Here is a 23,923-nt window from a genome sequence, read left to right as displayed (position 1 = left end):
GCCTGCTGTGTTTTTCCAGCACCACATTTTTCAACTAATGTATTCTTAAGTGTTTTAATGAATGTTTGATATTGTATCTGACCATTGCCCTGCACTCTAATCAATTTTCTGCCTCAGGCCTAACTTTGTAGAAGGATCCATACATGAGTTAATTTAAATAAACAAGGGCTACTTGTCAGAAAGTAAATGAGCATTTTATGGCTACTTTTTGATGGAAAGTAGCAGATGTTCCTTTATGCAACTATGTTACAAGTCAATACAATGATCTAAATTCTAGTGATCAGGCATAGAGAATGTTTGTGTTTAAGAAATGGTGCCAGCTTAGAATCTGGCACTCTTGTCAAATTACAGAAGTGCTTAGTCCATGATATCAATAGTCATTTGGTATTACAGAACTTTTTAGTATTGCTGATAAAAGGCATATTTTGAAGTTTTTTTCGGTAATATTGATATACTTTGTTTTGAGATTAGAATTAATTAATATGTATTTCTTTGGAAGCCGTATTAATATTAACACTACAAATTTTTCTTGTGCAGTGAACAAAGTGGTAAAAGTGATACAATATGAATTTGCAGATTGTTATACAGCCCCTCAACTGTTATCACGTCCTGGGAGATTTGTACTGTGCATATTTATTTATCGTTGTCCTTGACTGGTTAAGTCTTATTTAAATTTAATACATTAATGCTAATTTTTTTCTTTTACTTTCAGATATGGCCGTGTGGAAAGTGTCAAAATTCTTCCCAAAAGGGGCTCAGAAGGTGGAGTGGCAGCCTTTGTGGATTTTGTGGACATCAAAAGTGCGCAAAAAGCACACAATTCTGTCAACAAAATGGGAGACAGGGATCTGCGAACGGATTACAATGAGCCTGGCACTATTCCTAGTGCTGCTCGGGGATTAGATGATACCGTTCCTATAGGAACTCGTACTAGAGAGGTTTCAGGGTTCAGGGGAGGTGGTGGGGGGCCAACATATGGACCGCCACCATCACTACATGGACGGGAAGGACGTTATGAACGGAGACTTGATGGGTAAGTTCCAAGGTTTCTCTAGGCAGGGTTTTGATAAATGGTATGATGAGAAGCAGCAACTCATGTATAGGTTACCCAGATGGATTTATTGAGGAATGCTATACATTCGTGCCATTGTTGGATATGGAAGAGAATTGAAACCAGTAGCAGCTCTGGCCTATTCGCAGTGGATCTATTCTGTAGCTGGCTGGATGACTACTCCTGGGATAAGTTTGGTTAGTTTGATGGAAGGTTCTGTCAGTTAATTTGGTGTTAATCCTCGTAATATGCTTCCCTTTTCTCCCTGGATTGCAAGCGGTTCCCTCTGGATGTATCCCTTCGATCGAATGGCTATAATAATATTGTCTGGTACAACTGACCTGAGGAATGCTATGGGATTACCAGACCTACTTTTTGAGGCAATACTGAAGTATTTGAAGACTTCCTGCAGTATTATATTTTGGCTTTGGTTTAAAATATAAAGTATTGATGCACATTCTTTGGATATGAAAGATTTTCTATGAAGATAGAGTACTTTTGCGATCTACTATTTCCTGGAAGGATATTACATCCAATGATTGCGACAGGAATACATGCAAGAAAAAATGAAGAATGAGGATGTAACAGATGCAGTTATCATGGGTCTACAAATCTGTACTGTTTGCTTTGTTTCCCTCTGAGTGGATCTTATGGATATTTATGGGCTAAAGATAAAATATTAGAAACTTGTAAACATTTGGAATGTTACTTTTCCTGTATAATGGAATAGAAGTCATTATTTCTTCAACATGGGATTATATGGAACCTTTAAATAGTTGTGTGGCAGAATGGATTACCTGGTTTGTGTTTGACATCTTGATTTTTACCATATTGTACCAATGGACTACCACACAAGGGAAAAGTGTTAGTGGATACGTTGCATTTTAACTTGCAGATCAAATGTGAAGAGACTTCATAACAATTGAATGGCTACTGACTGCTAGAAAATGGATAATAAATGCCTTCTACTAGAAGAAAGCACTTTGCCCTAGGAATAACGGGTATAGTTGCTTAATATCGACTCCAGGATCGGGATACATCTATCCATCGACACGATCAGATTGAACGCACTCCGCCATCTCAGAAAGGTCTTGGGGTTTGGGATTTACTTTTTAACTTTGGGAGCTATCTGTTTTCAGGCGAATGTACTTAACACTGGCAAATGGAAGTTTATCTTTCTTGGGCGTTCAGTTTTTTTGATACAATCCCCAAAACAATGCGGCACTAGCACTATCCGAAGTTGGATTACCCCTTTAAGAGGGGACCAAATTGGGAATGTTTGTACACTTTTCTCTCCCTAGATTTAATTGGGATTTAGGTCGTGTTTACTGCAGTCTTAAAAGGTTGGTATGTCCTGCCATGTATATCTTAGCCCCTCTCCTAACCCAGTCAACCCTTCCTTTCCACTAACTCCAGTAGTCATTAGTACTGCTAGAAAATCAAACCGCACTTTAGTCAATAGAATCTCACTGACTTACAGCTTTATTAGCTCCTCTGCCTGTCTGTGTGTCTTTCGTGGATTAGGAGTTTGTATTTTTTTGTATGTCAGCTGATGGCAGTAACGCTTTCGAATCAGCTTGCTGCTTCTGATTGCTGAAAGGTCAGTGTAAAATGATTCCACAGTATTTTGTAAGATTAATTCTGTAACTGTAGCTTAAAGTCAAGTTGACACTGCATAGTTTAGTGTTTGGCTGCTCAATGTTTCTTGAATCTATAAAATGTTAATAGAGATGTAGTGATTTTTTTTTAAAAATAACTTGTGTAGGAAAAGTGTAGAATGCAAAGGGGCAAAAATAACGAGAACAAAAATGAAGTAATATAAATAAGTGGACAGGACAGAATTAATATAAACTCCAGGCATTAAAATAAGAACTTTTAAAAATATAAATAGCACATTGCTATTGAAGTAAAATATTTAGTAATTTATTCGCCTTTGTTTAATCAAGCTCTGTAATAATCTCTCTGATATCTTTAATGCCTGATAATTAAGAAATACAATGAACTAAATAAAATTGTAGTATACCTTAATCATAAATTAAAAAGTAACTAACTACAAAGAATAGATTTTGGAAGAAAGCAGTTTTTCTTAAAGGAAATAATTTTCCTGAATAAGGTCAAAATTAAATCTGTGTGATTATGTGTTTTTGTTTGAGTCTAAAAACTGAATGTTAGCAATGATAATCTCAATGAATCAGGCTTTTTTAAAAATGTTTTTGCACTCCTTAAGCCGATGATAAGTAACCAATTATGTCACTTAATTTTTGATACAAATTTCAAGTTCTGCATTGCAGACTTCACGTGGAAGTTTGGACAACGGTTGATCTTCCAGTGAGTGTCATGTGATTGTAACACCTTTGACAACACACGGGTTTAGTCAGTTTCAGACTTTGAAAAGTGAACTATCGACTAGTATAGATAACCAGCACAACATCTGTTGCTCAATTTCTGCTTTCTTCCAAAAGTGAGTATCTAATTAAATACAGGCTACAGGATAGGTTTTCTTCTAGTTTGAGATTTGAGATGAGAGCCTGCGAGTTGATTTTGTTTATAAAATATATACATGATTTTTAAAAACTTCTTAAATAGCTTTTAAATAGTCAGTTATGTAATTTTAAAGTAATAAAGCAGAAGGAACAGATAAGGAAAATTCTTGACATGAAAATATCAACATGTCTTTAATACAAATATTACTTTTAGCACTTGGGAATTGGAAAGCACAAACTTCACAAACGCAGAACAAAGTTCACCTGATGCCAATTATTATAGAATGCTAATTAATTGCTATCATTGCTGTTGCTAAATTCTCCGTTCTCTTTATTGTTTCATGTATTCTTTAGTTAAAATTCATATGCTTATTTTTTCAGAGGTTAGTAGGCAAAATTTGCTGATACTTGACAGATCTTTTTTTTTCCCCCTCCCTATCCCCAAAACACAGGGCTTCTGATAACAGGGAGCGTACTTATGATCACAGTGCCTATGGACACCACGATCGTACAACAGCAGGGTTTGATCGCCCAAGGCATTATGAGCAGGATTACTATAGAGATCCTCGAGATCGAACTATACAACATGGAGTTTATTATGGGTCAAGAAGTCGAAGTCCAACTCGATTTGAAGCTCATGATCCACGTTATGAACAAAGAGGGAGGGAACAGTTTGCAATATCAAGTGTAGTGCACAGAGATCTCTACAGGGAAGACATTACGCGGGAAGTAAGGGGGAGACGACAAGAAAAAAATTATCAGCACAGCAGGAGTCGATCCCCACATTCCTCACGGTCAGGAAACCAATCCCCACAGCGGTCTAGCCAAGCATCGAGGTCACGGCGTTCTCCCAGTGGCAGTGGGTCGCGAAGTAGGTCATCAAGCAGTGATTCTGTCAGCAGCAGCAGTAGTACCAGCAGTGACAGGTAGGTGAAGAGGAATGTAACGCCAATAGTTCTCACCGTATGACATCAGAGCAAAGAGAAACATGTAGGTATTGTTTTACCAATCCTTGGAAAAGGCGAAGTGTCTAAGTTAATAAATAAGTGTTGCTTTTTGTTGCTAGTTCTTTTTACTGCAAAATGATTGTTTTAACCTTTTTTTATCTTGAAAGATTTTGAAAATCATGTTGCTTATTTTCACAAAACCTGTGATAGAGAACTAATGAATGCATAGCTCTAGTTGGAATTTCAGTGAATGAAGGTGATTTTTCTGTGGTGACCTCTGAAATTGTTGAAAACATTTAAACAAACACTTAACAGTACAATAGTATAGTCACCCTTTAGCAAATGGATTGTTTCTGGAAGGATCATTTTATATGAAATAGTGAATTACTTGTGATTGGAGCAGTTTGACATGATGATTCTTGGGGCTCAAGGGATCAAAAGGTATAGGGTGAAAGCGGGTACAGGGTGCAGAGTAGGGTGATCAACCATTATCATTAAATGGTGAAGTGGGCTCGAAGGGCCAATTAGGAGAAAGTGAGGACTGCAGAAGAACGAATTAGCTTACTTCAGTTCCTTTTTAAAAAATGTTTCTATAACATAGCGTTTTCCCCCATTTAACATTCTGGTACTAATAAATTTAGTAATACTTGCAAGTAGGCCCTCATCATAGGTGCCACCAAGCTGGTTGTAGCTGCTTAGTGCATTGGCTCATTTGGCTTGAGGCTGGAGTAGGGCTGTTGCTGTGGATGAGCATTCAGAAACATTCAAGTCATTAGCATACCCACTTCTGGGAAGAAATGGATGTATAGCATTCATAACTCTAGTTAAAATTTTTGGAAACAACATTTTTAGTACTTTTATTTATGTAATTACTCTTTTGGACTCCTCTGGTTCTAACAGAATAGGTCAAAACTAGGGTATGTGGTGTCGAAAAGAGATAAATTAATAAAGCAGATATACCTCCAGCTAATTTTTATGTTATGTAAAAATAGCTTTAGAATTACATAGCATTTGCGGCCTACAACATGGCCCCAATAGATTGTTGATGTTTATGCTACTCCCACTGTACTTTATCTAAACACATCATATCCCTTTATTCCTTTCTTAATACTCATCTTATTTTGTCTTAATTGCAATTGTTATTTGTCTAAATATGTGTTTCCTGGTTTCTGTTGGATTTATTAAAGGGTATTTTATGATCTTTTGAGTTTTTCAAAATTCCCTCTTCTTTTCTGCAGCTCCTCTGATAAATTCCTTAATAGTTTTAAAGACCCCTGTTAGATTATCCTTCAGCCTCTTCTAGAGAAAAGAGCTATAACCCATTTAGTCTTACCTAATAATTGCAATCTTTCAATAAACAGAATAACAATATGGGCTAATGTACTCTGAGCTAGCGCTTTTACTGCAGTATTGCATGATAGTATTAAAACAGCGACCATATCATCTAAATTTGCACCCTTAATTAGTTTTAACTGCTGTTAATGATGTGTGAAATTATTAAAAGGTATTCTGGATGCACTTCATTCTTGGATAAATTTATTTACCTTACTACTATTGATTTGATTTAATTCAGAAGTGGATGAGTGCAGTAGATCACTCACTTTGTGAACCCTCCAAGTTACAAAGCTGGAGTTTCATAGCAGAAATAAAAGGTGTGAATCTCCACCATATGTAATTTTAGTTCTGTAGCGAGTTAAGTCAAAGTGCATTCTTTTGAGTTTTTTAAAAATTCAGCCGAACCAATTTGCGTAGTGGGAGGCACAAGTAAGAATGGATGTTGTTACTTGGCAAATCAAATGGGACGGTCATAATTTTTGGATGCCTACCAACAATTTCTAATATCTGTATGTTGCAGTATTGCTCTTTTATTTCAGCAACCCATTACTTTTGATTAATGAGGTAGATGTAGTTTTTGACCACAACGGAATCTTGATAAACAATAGATACACAATGTCTAAATAATACTTAATATGCAAAAAAAGTTGATATTTCACAGATGCATAAGGAATCTTAACGTTGGGCCAAAGGAGTTGATGTTGGTCTGGCAAAAATTGAGTTTCAAGAGAAGTCTTAAAGTTACATGGATACCATGGGTTTAAGTGGAGAATGTTTACGTGGCTATTGGCACAACCACTGATGATAATGTGAAGGAAAACTGATCTTGTCTAAAAATGTTCATCTTAGATCTGGGTGCTTGATTGAATTGTGCAGTTTGCTCACATTATTTATAAAGTTCTGGAATCAGTGCAACCTCCCTAATAATACTAGATAAATGTTCTTTTCGTATGCTTAATCGTTGCATTCATAATGTTACCAATGAGTGCTTTTGTGATTTTTGTGTATTTACATTTGTCTCCTCTGTCTACAAGTGCCATGTATCTTTTTCATGTGATAGGTCGCCTGTTTGTTCATTTAGCTTTGTTCCTTCATTACATGTTCAGCTTTGAAAAAATGTATGAGCAATCTGGAAATACAGTGTGCATTAGCCTTTCCCTTTGTTTTTAGGATAAACTTAGCTTCTATTCAGGAACAAACTTATGATGAGTAATTAGGAGATACTTTTATTCTGTAGTTTTGTGGTGCAATGAATGGTTTTATGTAAAACACTGTTCACTAAGCCATCTAAGTTTGAATCATGCCAGTAAGCATTTATTCAGTAAAAATTGGACTACTTGTCTCGCATTGGTTAAAATTGTGGTGTGTTGCACCTTTCTTGCCACGAGCCCAGCTTTCTTCCTCACTATGCAAAATATTCATAACAAGTTGTTGGTTTCCACTGGCTTTTGTAAGCAACTTTGTTCATTGTTTTGTGAAAGAATCTGATAATATTTTGAGTGACTTTTGATTGGGTCACAAAAAGTTTGCTATGTTCAAGGAGAGCACTCTTATGCTGTAGAGGCCAGAAATCCTTGCATAAGCACAACCGAATTCCATGGACTTCGGAACAAGTTTTAAACAAATATACTGTGTTGACCATGTAAAGTTTTTGTTACACTACAGTGTTATTTGGGCATTTGTTCTGTCATCTCGTTTGCCCCCTCAGTCGAAGCTCAGAGGTGTGGTATAGTTTTACCTCCTGCATCTTTATTCAGCGCCGTGGAGGGAGAGAGAATGATCACCCATGTGCACAGAGGCATGAGTTCACAGTCTTCTCTGGAATAGCAGTTTCTTAATGCATTATATATTCATTATACATTGAGGAGCATTAGTGAGGCAACATACATATTAATTGGGTGACTGTTAGAATCAACAAGTATCAATAGCAGAAACCAAGCCCTTTACTATTATATAATGAATGTTCTTAACCTTATTAACTGGATTCATACAATGGATACCTTTTCCCCATGTGAGCTGACCTTGCATACTGAATGCTTCCAATATTGTTAAATGGCTCTACATAATGTCCTGCTTTTCCACCTTGTTAACCCATTACCCTTCCCTCCAACACCCCATTGCTAACTCTAAGTTCTTACCTGATCTGAGTCCTGCTCAGATGAAGCTCTTGTTTCACAAAACTCAGAACTTAACTCTTTCCCTGCTTGCCTATACCCTATACACATTCTCAGTTCAACAGCCATGTTGTTTTCAATTTCAGCAGTCAGTTTTCTTTATCTCGACCTTCCACTAAATAGAGATTTAAACCAATACTGTACAAAATTAGATGCATTATCATTCCCAAGTTTTAGATTTCTGTGATAGTTTCAAACAGCCTGTTGTATTTAGCATTTTTATATATAGGGCAAATTTGTGGCATTCCATTTCAGTCACTACTATCCTGAGTTCAGCAATTATTGTTAAGCAGGAATTGATACTTAAATTTCTTGGTCTTTCACATTTTGAAAAATGGCAGAATTAATTACTGAGCACCCAGCTTGAGAAATTGGCAAAAAATGTGACTGAGGACAGAAACTGCCTGTATGTTCAGCTGTTTCTTTGTTATTGCTGTTTCTTTGTTACTGCTAAGACAGGCTTAAGAGTGATTGTACTTGCTTTTAAATTTGCCCAAATAAGTGCATTTGCATGGTATCAGTTAATTAAGTCCTTAATGCCAGTCCCATACTTAATAAATCAAAAAACATTCAAAAATAGTTAATGTCCTAAACTATTTAATGACTGGGATTTAATTTTGAACAGATATTTTTATATTTTGTTGGTTTTGAATCCGTGTTGAAGTGATACTATAAAATTTTGTAGGCAGAATAATGCATTCTGTCTTGCTAATATCTATCAAAATTTTTCCTCATTGCATTTTTACCCATGATATTGTGGAAGTCTTTCGAAGTTGTGGTCTCCAATGTTTCATGCAGTCTAGTCATTCAAGTCTCTGTAACATGAGGGAAAACAGCAGTTGTATCTATAAATTGAAGCTTATGTACAAACTGATGAGGATAAAAATTTGCTCAACTGGCAAACGTTTTTATTTAAATAGAACTGCAGGTTCATAGTTGCTTGAACATGGAGTTGCAGGTAGAAAGGATGGTGAAGCTGACGTTTGGTATGCTTGTCTTTATTGGTCATTGAGTATAAGAGTTGAGAGGTAATATTGCGGCTGCACAGGACATTGGTTAGGCCACTATTGGAATATTGCATACAATTCTGGTCTCCCTGCTATAGAAAGGATGTTGTGAAACTTGAAAAGGTTCAGAAAAGATTTATAAAAGATGTTGCCAGGGTTAGAGGGTTTGAGTTACATGGAGATGCTGAATATACTGAGGTTCTTTTTCCCTGGAGCATCGGAAGCTGAGGGCTGACCTTGTAGAGGTTTATAAAATTATGAGGGGCCTGGATAGGGTAAAAAGACAGGGTTTTTTCCCTGGTTTGGGAGTCTGGAACTAGAGGACATAGGTTTAAAGTGAGAGGGGAAAGATTTAAAAGAGACATAAGGAGCAACTTTTTCATGCAGAGTGTGCTGTGTGTATGGAATAAGCTGCCAGAGGAAGTAGTGGATGCTGGTACAATTACAACATTTAAAAAGCATCTGGATGTGTACATGAATAGGAAGGGTTTAGAAGGTATGGGTCAAATGCTGGCAAATGGGACTAGATTAATTTAGAATATCTAGTTGACATGGATGAGTTGGACTGAAGTTGGACTGTCTGTATATCCCTGTGACTGCATGACTCTTTCGTTGAAGAAATTGACAATTTTTTCTTTGTCTTCTACATTTTGAATTGCAAAGCTGAAAATCTTTTGAAACTGAAGTGACTTTGAATTGGGAGGCAGAAATGGAGGCTGATAGTGAAATTAAAAAAAAACTTTAGATGTGTGCTGCAAAACTAAAAGATTGAGTCTGAAGTTGGAAATAGCAACTGATACAAATAGCACTATAGTTATTGTAATTGTGAGAAGATGTTGAAATATCTCTTTTGACATTTGCTGTCTGTAATTCATGCACGTGAGCTGTAATGGCCTACCAACATACCTCCAACTACCCTTAGCTGGATTAAGTGTCTTTCGCCATGATATGGTCCACTCTCTTGGTACATCTAAATTTGTTGCATTTGCTTGCATACATTTATTGTCCTAACCCTTGCAAGATATTGGTGCCATCTGTAGAGTTAGTGATTATATTTTCAATGTGATTGAACTCTCTTTGTTTCTTTTGCTGAAGGATGTATGTTTTCTATTATTTGGTGTTTATTTTGAGATATCAGTGAACGATGTCTGGAATGAAGAGCAGTACTGAGGGCATCTGGCTCTTTTTTTTCTGAATAAAAATATTTTATGAAGATTTATAAAGGCTTAATAGAAATTGCTTGCATCTGTTGTGTAAAGATATAAACAATGGTGAATTTGTGGTGAAAGGATATTGGACCTCCTCTGGAAGTTCCTGGTTATCTAAAATTTGAATATGTACTTTGCAAATAAGCCAATTCCTTTGCAGTCACTTCTAATGGATGCTAACTTTAATTGAACTAGATTCAATTCTTTCTTTCATACTACAATTTTTTTTTTTAGCCATTTAAACAAAGGTGTTGTGGGACTGTAATCTTATACTTTTGAAAATTGTCATCCAATGATAATTGACAGTAAGATAGAGATGATGTAGTATTGATAAATCTTCCCCACTGACTTCATAACTGTTAGAAATAGTTCTTTATTAATTTTTTAACAAATATCCATGATTTAAACCACCCCCAATAAACTTGCTTTCATCACTGTCTGTTCCAATGGAATTGGGTGCAGTATGTATAATTTCTTATAATTTTGGTTTTTGTTCCATCATATAATGCTGATGAATGTACATTGTACATTACATTAAATGGCTTTAATCTCCTACCTTTTATGTTATAGAGTAACCAAGGCTTGTGCCATGTCTGTGCTGAACATGATGTCATTCTAAACTAATTCCATCTGTCTGCCCATGGTTGGTATCCCTCTATTCCCTGCCTGTTCATGTGTCTGTCTAAAACTTTTTTTTACGTAAAATGCATGCATCTATTCCACATAACTTTTTAACTTATTTGTCTTCCTGAATTATTTTGCAGTCCTTGCTATCTGTCACTTTCCATACTGTGTAATCTGCAAGTTTCAATATCATGTCCCAAACCCTTTCAATATGAACAACACTCCACTCCTGTTATCCCCAGTTCTGTTTCCTGTCCATAGGTAAATCATCTTGTTGATTTTATCTGAATTACGGATTTCAAGGAATTTACTTTCAACTGACACTAACTATTTTTCCTCCACCATCCTTTTCTACAACATGCTTTTTTTGGTTGTTCTGTTCTCCTCAGTGTGATTTGTTTATCGAAGGAAGATTATTGTTCTTACAGCTGAAAGGTCCTGGTTCTTGAGTTTATTGCAGTGCTTTTGTATAATTTGTGTCCTTTGAATAATGAGCAGAGTTCAGTATTGAAATTGTTGTTCTGTAGAAAGTGCTTCTAGCAGTGATTTTTGGGTGGTTAATTGTTAACTAAATCTTTTCGGAAGGACTGTAACCTGGTCTGATTTTTATCCCCCTTCTTTTAAAAGCATGTCTGAGTCAGAATTGCTGAGTCACTGAAGATAGTGCATATGCACACAAGGTATCAGCAGATACTGACTGAAAAGTCACATTGTTTGTTTGAGACATGGGTATTTGGTATGTAGTGTAATGACACTTCATCCAGAAGGACTGGGATACAGATTCATATTCCATTATAGAGCTGGTGGGATTTAAATTTGGTTAATAAATTTGGAGTTATAAAACTAGTCTTAGTAATGTTGACCATGGCAGCTATCATTATTTGTTGATAAACCCATCTAGTTCACTGATTTCCTTCTGAAAAGAAAATGTGACACCCATACCCAGTTTGGCCTACATGCGACTCCAGCAAATCCTTTTGAAAAAGCTTAGCGAGCCACATTTCATGAAAAAAATAAAAAAAAGCTCAAGGTCAAAGCTAGTTTGAGTCGTTCATAGCTGGTGGGAGAACATATTTTGACTATGTTTTTTCAAAAATGCAATATGGTTTGGCAAGACTTCATATAATATCTATTTGTTAGCTATGGGTTTTTGTCTAATTCTGTTGCAGTTCAAATTCTGCATCTGTCAATCAAATCATTTCTAACTCTTTTCTAAATTCCATTAGATAAAGCCTAATCTTTCCTTAGAAGCCAACTTGCCGATATCAGTGATAATAATGTTCTATTGGCATCCCTAGTTACTTGCTGTACCTGCATACTAACCTGTTGTAAATCATGCAAAATGGCTTCCAGATCCCTATGCCTCCCAGAGGCAATGTCTGGACATTTAGATAATACTGTTTTATTCTCACTGCCAAACTGCATAATTTTATATTTTCCCAAATTATAAATCTTTGCCTAATCATATAACCTACCTAAAGGTTTTTGTAACCTCCTTTTAAGATGTGGAGGTGCCAGTGTTGATCTGGGGTGGACAGGGTCAGAAGTCACACGACACCAGATTATAGTCCAACAGGTTTATTTGAAATCACAAGCTTTGAGTGTTGCTTCTTAGTCATATGTTATGTGACTTCTGACCACATCTCCTTCAAAACTAACTTACTTTCCTCTATATATTTGTGTCAAAGCAATTTTGGTAACTATGTCTCCCATCATTTCATCCAGGTCATCTGTATAAATTGTAAAGAGTTGCGGCCCCAGCAGTGTTCCCTATGGCACCTTCTTCATTGTATCTTTCCAACCTAATAAGATGCATTTATGTCTATCCTTTGTTTTCTGTTCATTAATCTTTTGTTTCAAGTGGTAATGTTTATGGTTCCTTAAATACCTTTAGAATTCTTAGTGCATCCACTGATACCCCTTCCTTCAATTGTTATCTCCTTGAAAAAAACTGCAACAGGTTAGTCAGACATGATTTCCCTTTCACAAATCCATGGTAACTCATCCTGATTATTTTGAACTTATCTAAGTGCCCTGCTATAACTTTCTCAATAATAGCTTCTAATATTTTCCCTATGGCAGATGTTTCCACGATTCTGCCTCCCTTCCTCTTTTTAAAAAAAAAGTTAGGCTCGCTATTTGCCAAACTAACAGGACCATGACTAAATTGAGAGAGTTCTGGAAAATTAACACCAATGCTTCACTATCTCACTAGCTACTTTGTTTTAAGACCTCAGATTGTAGTTCATCAGCATCTGGGTATTTGTCAGCCTGCAGTTTACTCAGTACCACTTCTCCCAGTGATTGTGAAACTCAAGAGTTCCTAATTTATCGCTGCTTCTAGAATGGTACTTGTATCCTCTATAGTGAAGACTGATGGAAATGATCTGTTCCACTCATCTCCTATTTCCCTATTTTCCATTATTAATTCTCCTGTAGCATCTTCCATAGGACCAGTGCTCACTTCGATGACTCTTTTCTCTAAATATTTGTAGAAAGTTGTTGTTTTTATTTATTATTAAGTTGAATTTCATTAGGAAGCAAAATTTCTCTGATAGCTACTTAATCTATACTGGAAATACTTTGTAGCTGACCTTATGGCCACTCTAATGAAAACTAAATGTGTTTCAGTAATTAACTTAGTCTTTCACTCTTTCATCCTGTACCTTTTTAAACAGGCACATTCTCAGTTAAATGTCAAACAGTTGAAGAAACATGAATCCTCAAATTATCATTCTCTGTGTGCTTTGGAGTACTAGTGAAATTGTACTCTCATATTAAAATACAATTATGCAGAAATCTATAGTTTAAATTAGCATTCTTCAAAATATGGTATTGAATCTGTATTACCTGATTGTAATCTCTCAACAAACTTGGCTTCTTGGATCTTTTCGGTTTGCACTGCCTCCATCATACTGCCTTTGTTCAGTGAAATACCTTTTAGTCTTTTAAAAAGAAATCTGCTTTGGCAATAAGTATTTCCAACATTATTTCATTTTTGACCAATTAAATCATTAACATTTTAATGATGTGTTATGTAATATGTTTGTAAAACAGGTAGCATGAAAAGGAAGGTGATAGTTTTGCCTATATTATACAATATATGACATTGGTTGGGCATTTTAGCAACATCCATACAGTCTGAGTTGTGCTAAAAGCTGTGGAGTGAAGGTTATCGGGGCTGTTGTCCTTAATGATAATTTAATAAGTTCTTGTTGAATAAGACACCACAAAGAATTGAAAATTAGCTGCTTTCTTAATAAAAACTTGTAAATTTGTGCGGATTTAAAAATGTGGTCCACTAATGTCCTTTAGTTGAAGGAAACTGCCATTCTTACCTGGTCTGGCCTAAATGTGACTCCAGACCCACAGCAATGAGATTGCTCAAAGGATAGTCTAATAGTCAATTAGGGATGGGCAATAAATGTAGGCCTAGCTAGCGATACTGCCCTCCTGTGAATGAATAAACAAAAAAAAGTTCAACATTTCAAAACAGTCTGCAGAATTCAAATTTAATATTATTTATCAGTTTTTGAATTTACTTAGAGACTGTATAAGGCACACTTCTTGTGTGCTTTTGACATTATTTCCATATTTGCGACTATATGATTCTAATGGGAATTAACACAAATGACAAATGCCAAGGTAGTTAAGTATATGGAGAGAGCTTGGTGATTTTTGAACCTTGAAAAGTCAAAGCTGATTATATCTTGTATCTTTCATTTCATGAAGCTTTTATCATCTGAAAACCTTTTGACTTGATGCTTTGAATGTGTTTTGGGAGAACCTCAGATTGCTTGGTGCAGATTGGTCAGCTTGGCATCATTTGGTTTGCTGACTGCTCGCTGAAGCAAGTTATGTGGCTGTCAGATTGAAATGACAGATGAAACTACTTCTAAATTCAAACACACAAATGTGTGAAGCACAATTTGACATCTTAAGAATTTTGTCCCCCTTTTTAATCTGATATATTTGAATTTGTACCCACTGTGCTTTGTGTACTGCATAATAAAGAGAACCCATCTGGCTTTTAAATTAGATATACTTAAATGCCTGGAGATTTAGTTAAACATGGTAAACATTATACATAAAAGCCCAAGTGGATCATTTTTGGAAGGCTGTTGTGTCACATGAATTTTGTGAAAAATAAGCCTGTTTGTTGCAGAACGCAGAAATAGCTTCAGCATAGTTTTATTTTCTGTTCATTTTGATTAACATGCTCAGATTGTAATTTTAATTAGAAGTTTTTGTGTTTGAAAATTTTATAAAGCAAGAAGCACAGAAGTGAATGTGATCCGCAGACAAAGGAAAGTGATTGATTTCTGCAACTTGTGTGCATTGGTGAAGAACTATATCGGCGAAATAGACTGAATTCCAGAATGCTGTAATGTTTTATATTTTTATTCTAAAGTTTGAGGTTGGAAAGGGAATGTCACTATTTCAGGAATATAATACTGTAGTAACATTATGTGACTGAATATTGTGTTATGGAGTTTTATTTGGCAAACTGTGTTGAAAGGCTTGCATCTGAATACAGCAAAAGCTTGAACTACTTGTTTGGCTTCTCAGCTAGTTTGAACTGGAAATATCCAGTTTGACTTGGCAGCTGGCCATGTCACAGTGGTAATATGAACTTCACTTCCTTCTCTGATGGAGTCCTTGTGGTGCAAGGGGAAAGGATAGAGGGGAGGAGGCATGTGACTGGCAGGAGTCTGTGGTTAACCGAGAGAGAGGAGGGATTATATTCTCAGTCACTGCCTGTCAGTATACTTGCAGATGTTATTGCCACCCCAGTACAGTAGAGCTGATGTTGTGGGGGTGGGGTGGGGTGGAGAGGAGGAGTAGCGGAGTGCTGTGGAAATGTCTTTAGAGAATAAATGTCTTTTTTACGAGGGATTTGGAAGAGATGTTCATGCTGTAATTTGGAAAAATATTGCATGTTATTTTTGAATTTCAAAATATATCTTGGGATTTTCATGACATTTGGCTAAAAAACTTCAAGTGTATTTTAGGCATTTAATGAGTACAATTTATACATTTTTAAGATAAGAGTTGTGGCTTTGGGTAATTTATAAAACTTAACATAATATTCATGTATATGTATGTTTAACTCAATTCAATTGCATTTTTATTAAACAGTTTCCTTTTCCCTTCCATACATAATCACTTTCAACGATCACTAAGAGTCACTGTTATAAAAGTGTGACAGACTGTTTGTTTTTGTCTCCATACATATTGTGCTTTTAAGTCCCTACTGCACTTTTGCAAAATAAGTCACTTAGCCTTCATGATTGAGCTGCTTATATCTGCAGAAACTTTTACAATGCACTTTAATGGGTCTCGTCTGTTCAGGCTTTCATTCCTCCTATACATGCATGGGCATTGTGTTTTAGTGTAAAGTTAATTCAGTTGCCTAAAACATCTTTTACAGATGCCATTTAAAGCAATTGCACAATTTACAGAGGGTCTCTATTAACATCCTACTAAATTCCTTCCAGGATGATATTAACTTACAGTTAACAATGTTGGAAATGCTAATTGTTATCAAATCTAAAACAAAGTCTATGCTTAACCCATTGTCAATATATACAAATACTTGATTCATTGATTTGGAATGTGCCTATTTAACTTAAGTTGACTACTGGCCTGTACAGTCTCATCATTTAAGTTTTGACATTGCCTTAGAAAGTAAGTTTTTTTCAACAGCCATTTCTTTTCCTTTGCAATTGAAAGTTGTTCAGAATGTTCAAAAAAATGTAACCAATGTTAGAAGATATTTATTTTGCAATAATATGATTGAATTTATCCATTGGGTTGTTCTTTGTGTCCTCTAATGCCTTCAATTCAAATTTTGCTATCCTAGAAAAATAGGAGCAGGAGCAGGCCATTCGGTCCTTCAGGCCTATTCCGCCATCCATGACGATCATGGCTGATGGTCCAACTCAATAGCCTAATCCTGCTTTCTCCCTAGAACGTTTAATCCTATTCGCCCCAAGTGCTATATCTAGCTGCTTCTTGAATGCATTCAGTGTTTTGGCATCAATTGCTTCCTGTGGTAATGAATTCCTCCTGTAGTAAGGACTTGCTTCTTGCAAAGCTCAGACTTGAAGTTGATGTTTTGGCCCAGAGCTGTGGAATAGTAGTGTCTTGAGCTTAAGCTCTGCATTCTTAATTCCTACGATATATTAGTATTGTCGGAAAACTGTATTGGAATCTTTTGCTTTTTAGAGTTCCTTACAGTTTCCAATTGTTGTTCCTTAAAATTATTTGAAAAATTGCTCAAAAATCAATTCCAAAATCAGCACTGAGATAAAATTCATAGCATTCTTTATAAAGTGCGACATGGTGTGAAAAGAAGAGAGAGAAGTAGGTCAGACAGGAAAAGAGTTAAGGCGGAGAAAGTCAGTTCTCTCTCTAGAGTTAATTCAACAAAAGATTTTTGAAGCCAGCTAATTACTTAGCCTGTATTTTCTTCAAAATTAGAAAGATTAATATTAATGTGACAAAACTTTCTAATGAAACATAACATGAGTTCGATGGAATTCTGTAAATTAGCAGGCACACAAATCATTCCAGTTTATTTTTAAAGCATAGTGAGTTTTTAAAGCCAAGAAGACATAATCGTAGGAAATGGATGGAGGTGAGTTGGATCATAAGTGAGGCTTCTGGCCTTTTGGGTGCGCATTGTTGAAAGAAATGAATGAAGGATTAAGGGTGAGTTGAGTGAAGTGGCACAAAGAGGAGTGAAGTGGCACAAATAGGGTAAAGTGGTTGAGCAGGCTGTTCAGAAGGGGGCCAATTGAGAGGGTTGATGGGAATGGATAGTGAGCAGGTTTGGGAGGGGGGGATAGACAAAGGGAGCACGTTATCATGGAGGAGCACAAGTTGTTGGGAATGGGGATTAGATAAAAGCCATTGTTTACCATTTAAAAAAATCTACTTCAAATGAGTATTCATGTCCCTGTTCTCTTCCTCGCTGTCAGTCCCTGTCTTTCCCTTGCTCTTCTTCCCCCTCCACCCCTGCCGTGCTCTCCTCGCTCCCCTCCCTACACAGATGAGAAAGTGAGAGAACTTGGGGGTATGGGTCTGAATGATGCAGAAACAGCAGTTTTAGGCACTTAAATAAAGTACCATGTTTTCTGACTTAACACTGGCATCATCATGGTGTTCAATTGCTTACACATTTCCATCATTATATATTTCTCATTTCAATTACTCCCTTGCTGGCACATACAGCACCTTTCAAATATTTTCATGTGTATTTATAAATAGTCCTATTCAATCAGTGCAATACAACAGATATGTAGGTAATACATAACAAAAGGTTTATAGAACTAAGCCTTTAATTCTATGTCTTTTAAAAGATGTTGCCTGATTTAAAAACAGAAAATGGTTAAAATAATGCAAATAATATCAAGTCAAAGTGCAATTTAAAGTTAGAGTAGTTCTTACTTGGATTGACTAATCATTGGAGGTCTTATTCCAATTTTGCCTCATCACCTGAAATCTACATCTTGGATCTTGAGTTTTTAACTGATTATGTACAAGAGGCTTCTTGTGTGCACATACTGACTGGAGAAATTGAGGTTTTGGTTAAGAAAAAGGAGGAAAGATATGTCATGTATAGACAGCAGAGATCATGAATCCTTAGAATATAAAGGCAGTCGGAGTATATTTGAGGAAACATGAGGTAGCTTTGGCAAACAAGGTTAAGGAGAATCCAAAGGGATTTTATAAATACGTTAACGGCAAAGGGGTAACTAGGAAGAGAATTGGCCCCCTCAAACATCAAATGGAGGGCCTATGTGTAGAACTGCAGGAGATATGGAAGTTACTAAATGAGAATTTTGCATCCGTCTTTATTGTGGAGAAGGACATAGAAGATATAAAATGTGTGGAAATAGATGGTAACATCTTGAATAAATGTCCATATTTCAGAGGAGGAGGTGCTGGATATCTTAAAACACATAAAGGGGGTAAGTCTCCAGAACCTTAAGTGTACCCTTGAGTACTATGGGAAGTTAGGGAAGTGATTACAGCCCCTTGCTGAGATATTTGTATCATCGATCTTCACAAATGAGGTGAGAAGACTGGAGATTGGCTAACATGGTGCCACTATTTAAGAAAGGTGGTAAGGAAAAACCAGGGAGCTGTAGACTGGTGAGCTGGACATCAGTGGTGGGTGAGTTGTTGGAGGGAATCCTGAGGCACAGGATTTGCATATATTTGGATAGGCAAGGACTGATTAGGAATAGTTAACATGACTTTCAGCATGGGAAATCATGTCTCAAACTTAATTGAGTTTTTTGAAGAAATAACAAAGAGGATTGATGAGGGCAGAGCGATGGATGTGATCTATATGGACTTCAGTAAGGCGTTCAACAACGTTCTTCATGATAGACTGGTTAGCAAGGTTAGATCAGATGGAATACAGGGAAAACTAGCCATTTGGATATACAACTGGCTCAAAGATAGGAGACAGCAAGTAGTGGTAGATGATTGCTATTCATATTGGAGACCTATGACCAGTGGTATGCCACAAAGATTGGTGCTGGGACCTTGCTTTTTATCATTTATATAAATGATTTGGATGTGAACATAGGAGGTATAGTTAGTAAGTTTGCAGATGACACCAAAATTGGAGATGTAGTGGACAGCGAGGAAGGTTACTTCAAAGTTCAGTGGGATTTTGATCATGTGCCAATAGGCTAAGGAGTTGCAGATGGAATTTAGATAAATGTGAGGTTCTACATTTTGGAAAGGCAAATCAGGGCAGGGCTTGTACACTTAATGATAAGATCCTGCAGAGTGTCGCTGAACAAGGTGATCTCTGAGTGCAGGTTCATAGTTTCTTGAAAGTAAAGTCGCAGTTAGATAGGATAGTGAAGAAAGTGTTTGGTATGCTCACTTTTTATTGGTCAGAGCACTGAGTATAGGAGTTGGCAGGTCATGGCTGTACAGGACATTTGGCTCGGCCACTTTTGGAATATTATGTGCAATTCTGGTCTCCCTCCTATTGGAAGGATGTTGTGAAACTTGAAAGGGTTCAGAAAAGATTTACAAGGATGTTGCTGGGGTTGGAGGATTTGAGCTATAAGGCAAGACTGAATAGGCTGGGGCTATTTTCTCTGGCGCATTGGAGACTGAGGGGTGACCTCACAGAGGTTTATAAAATCATGAGTAGCATGGGTAGGGTAAATAGGCAAGTTTATTCCTCTGGGGTGGGGGAGTCTAGAACTAGAGGGCATAGACTTGGGGTGAGAGTTGAAAGATTTTAAAAGTGACCTAAGGGCAACTTTTTCACGCAGAGGCTGGTGCGTTACACAAAAGCATCTCTTTCCGTGTAGTACCTCTCTCTGACTTGATTTATATCACATTGTCAAATCAAATTTCTATTCTTCATTGAGAGAAAGAAAATAAACAAAGCAGAAAAGCCTGCACTGGAAGATGCCAGAACCACAGCCTTGCCATCTTTTAGATGAAACACATGTCCACTCAGGTGAAGGTAACAACTCCTGTACAAAGAGGTGTCTTAAAAGAATCTGATTGCCTATCAATATTTACCCCGCAACCCAAACAGATTACATGATTTTATAACATTGATTGACAAATTCTCTGCCCAAGTTCGCTGCTATTTCCTGAGCAATTATGTTTCAAATATACTTAACTGAATTGCTTTGGGTTAATTTGAGATTTTGAAGGATGTTGTATAAATAAATACTGTCCTCTTTCTTAACTGACCTTCCACAAAGCTATGGTTTTGATCCCAGGTCTGAATAACCGATAACCTTTTGAATGAACCCATCCAGTTTTCACTTTTTTTGTTAGTCTTTGTAGCCTTAGAGGGACACACTTTAACAGAAGAGTGATACGTTACATTTTGTGATACAATTTTTATACCTTTCGTGAATAGCCCCAATATCGTAAGACATGCTAAGTTCCCTATATCATGTGTATATTTGTGACTGTCATGTATAAAGATGTATCTGACCACATTTTGATCATACCCACTTCAGATCCACGACCTCTTCATTGCCATCACTGTCAACTTTCATCTCTACATCATTGCCCATCTCTGATCTCAACTCATCTGTTGAGTCACTTACCCACCGTTGTTACTTTCAGCTTGTCTGTTCCAGTGCTTGAGTAGAGCTGAACATGTACAGTGGCTAATTGTGTGAGACGCTGAGGCTGATCACATGTACAGAATTTTTAAGATTGAAAAATGTTAGTGGTGTGTTTTTAATTTTAATGTATGCAGGATAGAAGAATTGCTGGGCCAACATCTCTCCTGCTTTGTGTAGCTTTGCAGAGCATCAATTGATTGGTTAGAGTTGTAACAATTATAGCCAGAGCATTTCTTATGATGGTTTATTTTCCCATTTTACTTTGTCAACTCTTGAATGTACCCACAATTATCCTTGGCACTTCTCAGTCCTTATTTGAATGCTAGTTGATGACGTCCAAAGCTTTGGCAAGTGTGTGCATAAAACTTGATTATGTCCATCTCTGCACTTCCATCACTTCTGTTGACATCAAACAGTTTGATATCCTGCCTTAGATGAGTCTTAATGTGAGGTTCCCTTCTTGAGATTCTTACATGCCTAATGCAACTGCAATATGCCAACTTCAGTGAACAACCATGATTTATTTCAGCAAGTACAAGCTTTTTTGGAGGATTACTTAAGACTTCATGAGGCTTGCGGAGCTGTATCCAGAGAGGCTCCCTGAACAAAGGAACCGTCCTCCCTTTATACAGGGTCTTGCATCACAGTCAGTCATGCACGCAAGGCACAACTCCCTCCTACTCCCCCATAGTCACATGCCACCCAAAAACAATGTGTGAGTAGATTATTCCTAAAACGTCAGCATTTGCAGAGTATGATTAGATTGTCACATTCTGCCTGCAAGAATCTGCTGGGACATCCAATTTCTTACATGTCAGCAGAACAAATGAACCCTTTTACATCTCATTAACATACTTGAAATTAAACACTGTGAAAACTCTGTACTCATGTTACCAAGGTTGTCTTTTCTGACCATCATGTCATTATGATGATGATCTAGGACTACTTACAATGTTTTGCTCTTGAGCTGAACTTCTAATGTTATTATCTTTGCTTAAAAGAAAGTCATCATCAACCCACTTTTCTATAATGCTGCTAAACCACTATCACTATTACCAGCAATCCTTAACTATCAAACCCCAAAATTGCCCTTCTCCCCTCCCCCACATTACACTGAAAACTCTACTCCTCAAAACAGCCATATCCCATCATTTGCTTCTTTCTCCACTGCTGTAGCTACTTTTTAAATCTATCACACCACATATCAAAACACTTCCGCTTCTTTCATTTATCTTAACACATTTTTGAGCTGCTATTTTTCAGTGGATGCTGAAAAGGCAAAAGGAAAAATTTGTATTTGCGATTTTCACAAAAATGTGGATATAAATTGCAATATGAACCTGGAGTTAGTAGAAACCCTTCTTGAAACGTTCGGTTTCCTGGGAGATTGATTCAGATTAGAGACTTTGAATGTGGAAATCAAATCTTGTTTCTGAATCTAATTATGTATGTAAAGGCGTTTATTTGGCTACTTACATGATTCACTGCAGTATTTCAAAATGGGCGTAGATTATTAATGGAATGGAATATTAAGAAAACTTATTGAAAGCATTCTAAGAATTTAAATTCATTTCCCATTCTAAAGAACACACCATTGTGTTGCTTGTTATTTCAATAATTGACCAGATTTGTAGCCTGGCTCTGAATAAATATTGCAGTACTTTTTCTTTGCAGCATTTGTGTAGTGACTGAAGTCACTGCTTTGCCTGAACAGTAGTAATGCATCATACAACTTACTCAGACAAGCAGTTGTAAATTTCATTAGCAGCCGTAAAATGGATGTCGTCAGCATACAACTGGAACCCAATTCCATAATTTTGGATGATGTCACCAAAGCAAGTATATCGCTGATGGACTGGGGTTCTTGTTGTATAGTTGTGGTATTCCACCCTCTCGGCCAGAAGACATTGGTTCAAGTTGTAGCTGTTCCAGAGATGTGTCAAAACATCCTTGAACAGGTTAAATTAAAAAATACAACTAGATGATAAAGGAGGGAAAAGCAGTGAAGCCTGGTAGTACACTAGCAGAAATCATATATAGCTGAGATAAACTAATGAATAATATGTTGTGTCACCAATGGTCTCAGTGGTACCAATGGAAAACTGTGCTAGTGAGGTGAGAGATGTTAAAGGAAGACAGTGATACCTCACTCTTAACAACTTCTCCTTCCAATCCCCCCACTTCCTCCAAACCAAAGGAGTAGCCATGGGCACCCGCATGGGCCCCAGCTATGCTTGCCTCTTCGTCGGACATGTGGAACAGTCCATCTTCCGCAGCTACACTGGCACCATCCCCAACCTTTTCCTCAGCTACATCGGTGATTGTATTGGCGCTACCTTGTGCTCCCACGAGGAGGTTGAACAGTTCATCCACTTTACTAACACCTTCCACCCCGACCTCAAATTTACCTGGACCATCTCAGACTCCTCCCTCCCCTTCCTAGACCCCTCCATTTCTATCTTGGGCGACCGACTCAACACAGACATTTACTACAAACCGACCGACTCCCACAGCTACCTAGATTACACTACCTCCCACCCTGCCCCCTGTAAAAATGCCATCCCATTTTCCCAATTCCTTCGCCTCCGCCGCATCTGCTCCCAGGAAAACCAATTCCACTACCGGACAGCCCAAATGGCCTCCTTCAAAGACCGCAATTTCCCCTCCGATGTGGTCGACGATGCTCTCCACCCCATCTCCTCCACTTCCCGCACCTCTGCCCTTGAGCCCCGCCCCTCCAGTCGCCACCAGGACAGAACCCCACTGGTCCTCGCCTTCCACCCCAACAAACTCCGGATACATCGTATCATCCTCTGTCAGTTCCGCCACCTCCAAACAGACCCCACCACCAGGGATATATTTCCCTCCCCACCTCTATCAGCGTTCCGGAGAGACCACTCCCTCCGCGACTCACTCGTCAGGTCCACATCCCCCATCAACCCCTGCACCTTCCCCTGCAGTCGCAAG

General features: G+C 37.3%; 1 protein-coding gene across 9 annotated transcripts in view; it reads left to right on the top strand.

Moving 5' to 3' along the window:
* spen (spen family transcriptional repressor) overlaps positions 1-23,923 on the top strand; it is a 104,562-nt gene that overhangs the window by 20,433 nt on the left and 60,206 nt on the right. For 8 of the 9 annotated variants that reach the window (XM_043675716.1, XM_043675718.1, XM_043675721.1 and 5 more), the window contains exons 2-3: positions 713-1,033; positions 3,987-4,460. In XM_043675716.1, coding sequence (XP_043531651.1) covers positions 713-1,033; positions 3,987-4,460 — 795 coding nt within the window. Of the gene's footprint in view, positions 1-712; positions 1,034-1,158; positions 2,395-3,986; positions 4,461-23,923 lie in introns of those variants that run through there. The other variant, XM_043675722.1, reaches the window with a different exon arrangement.

Source organism: Chiloscyllium plagiosum, chromosome 34, assembly GCF_004010195.1.
Source record: "Chiloscyllium plagiosum isolate BGI_BamShark_2017 chromosome 34, ASM401019v2, whole genome shotgun sequence".
NCBI lineage: Eukaryota > Metazoa > Chordata > Chondrichthyes > Orectolobiformes > Hemiscylliidae > Chiloscyllium > Chiloscyllium plagiosum.
This window is presented reverse-complemented; position numbering and strand designations above follow the sequence as displayed.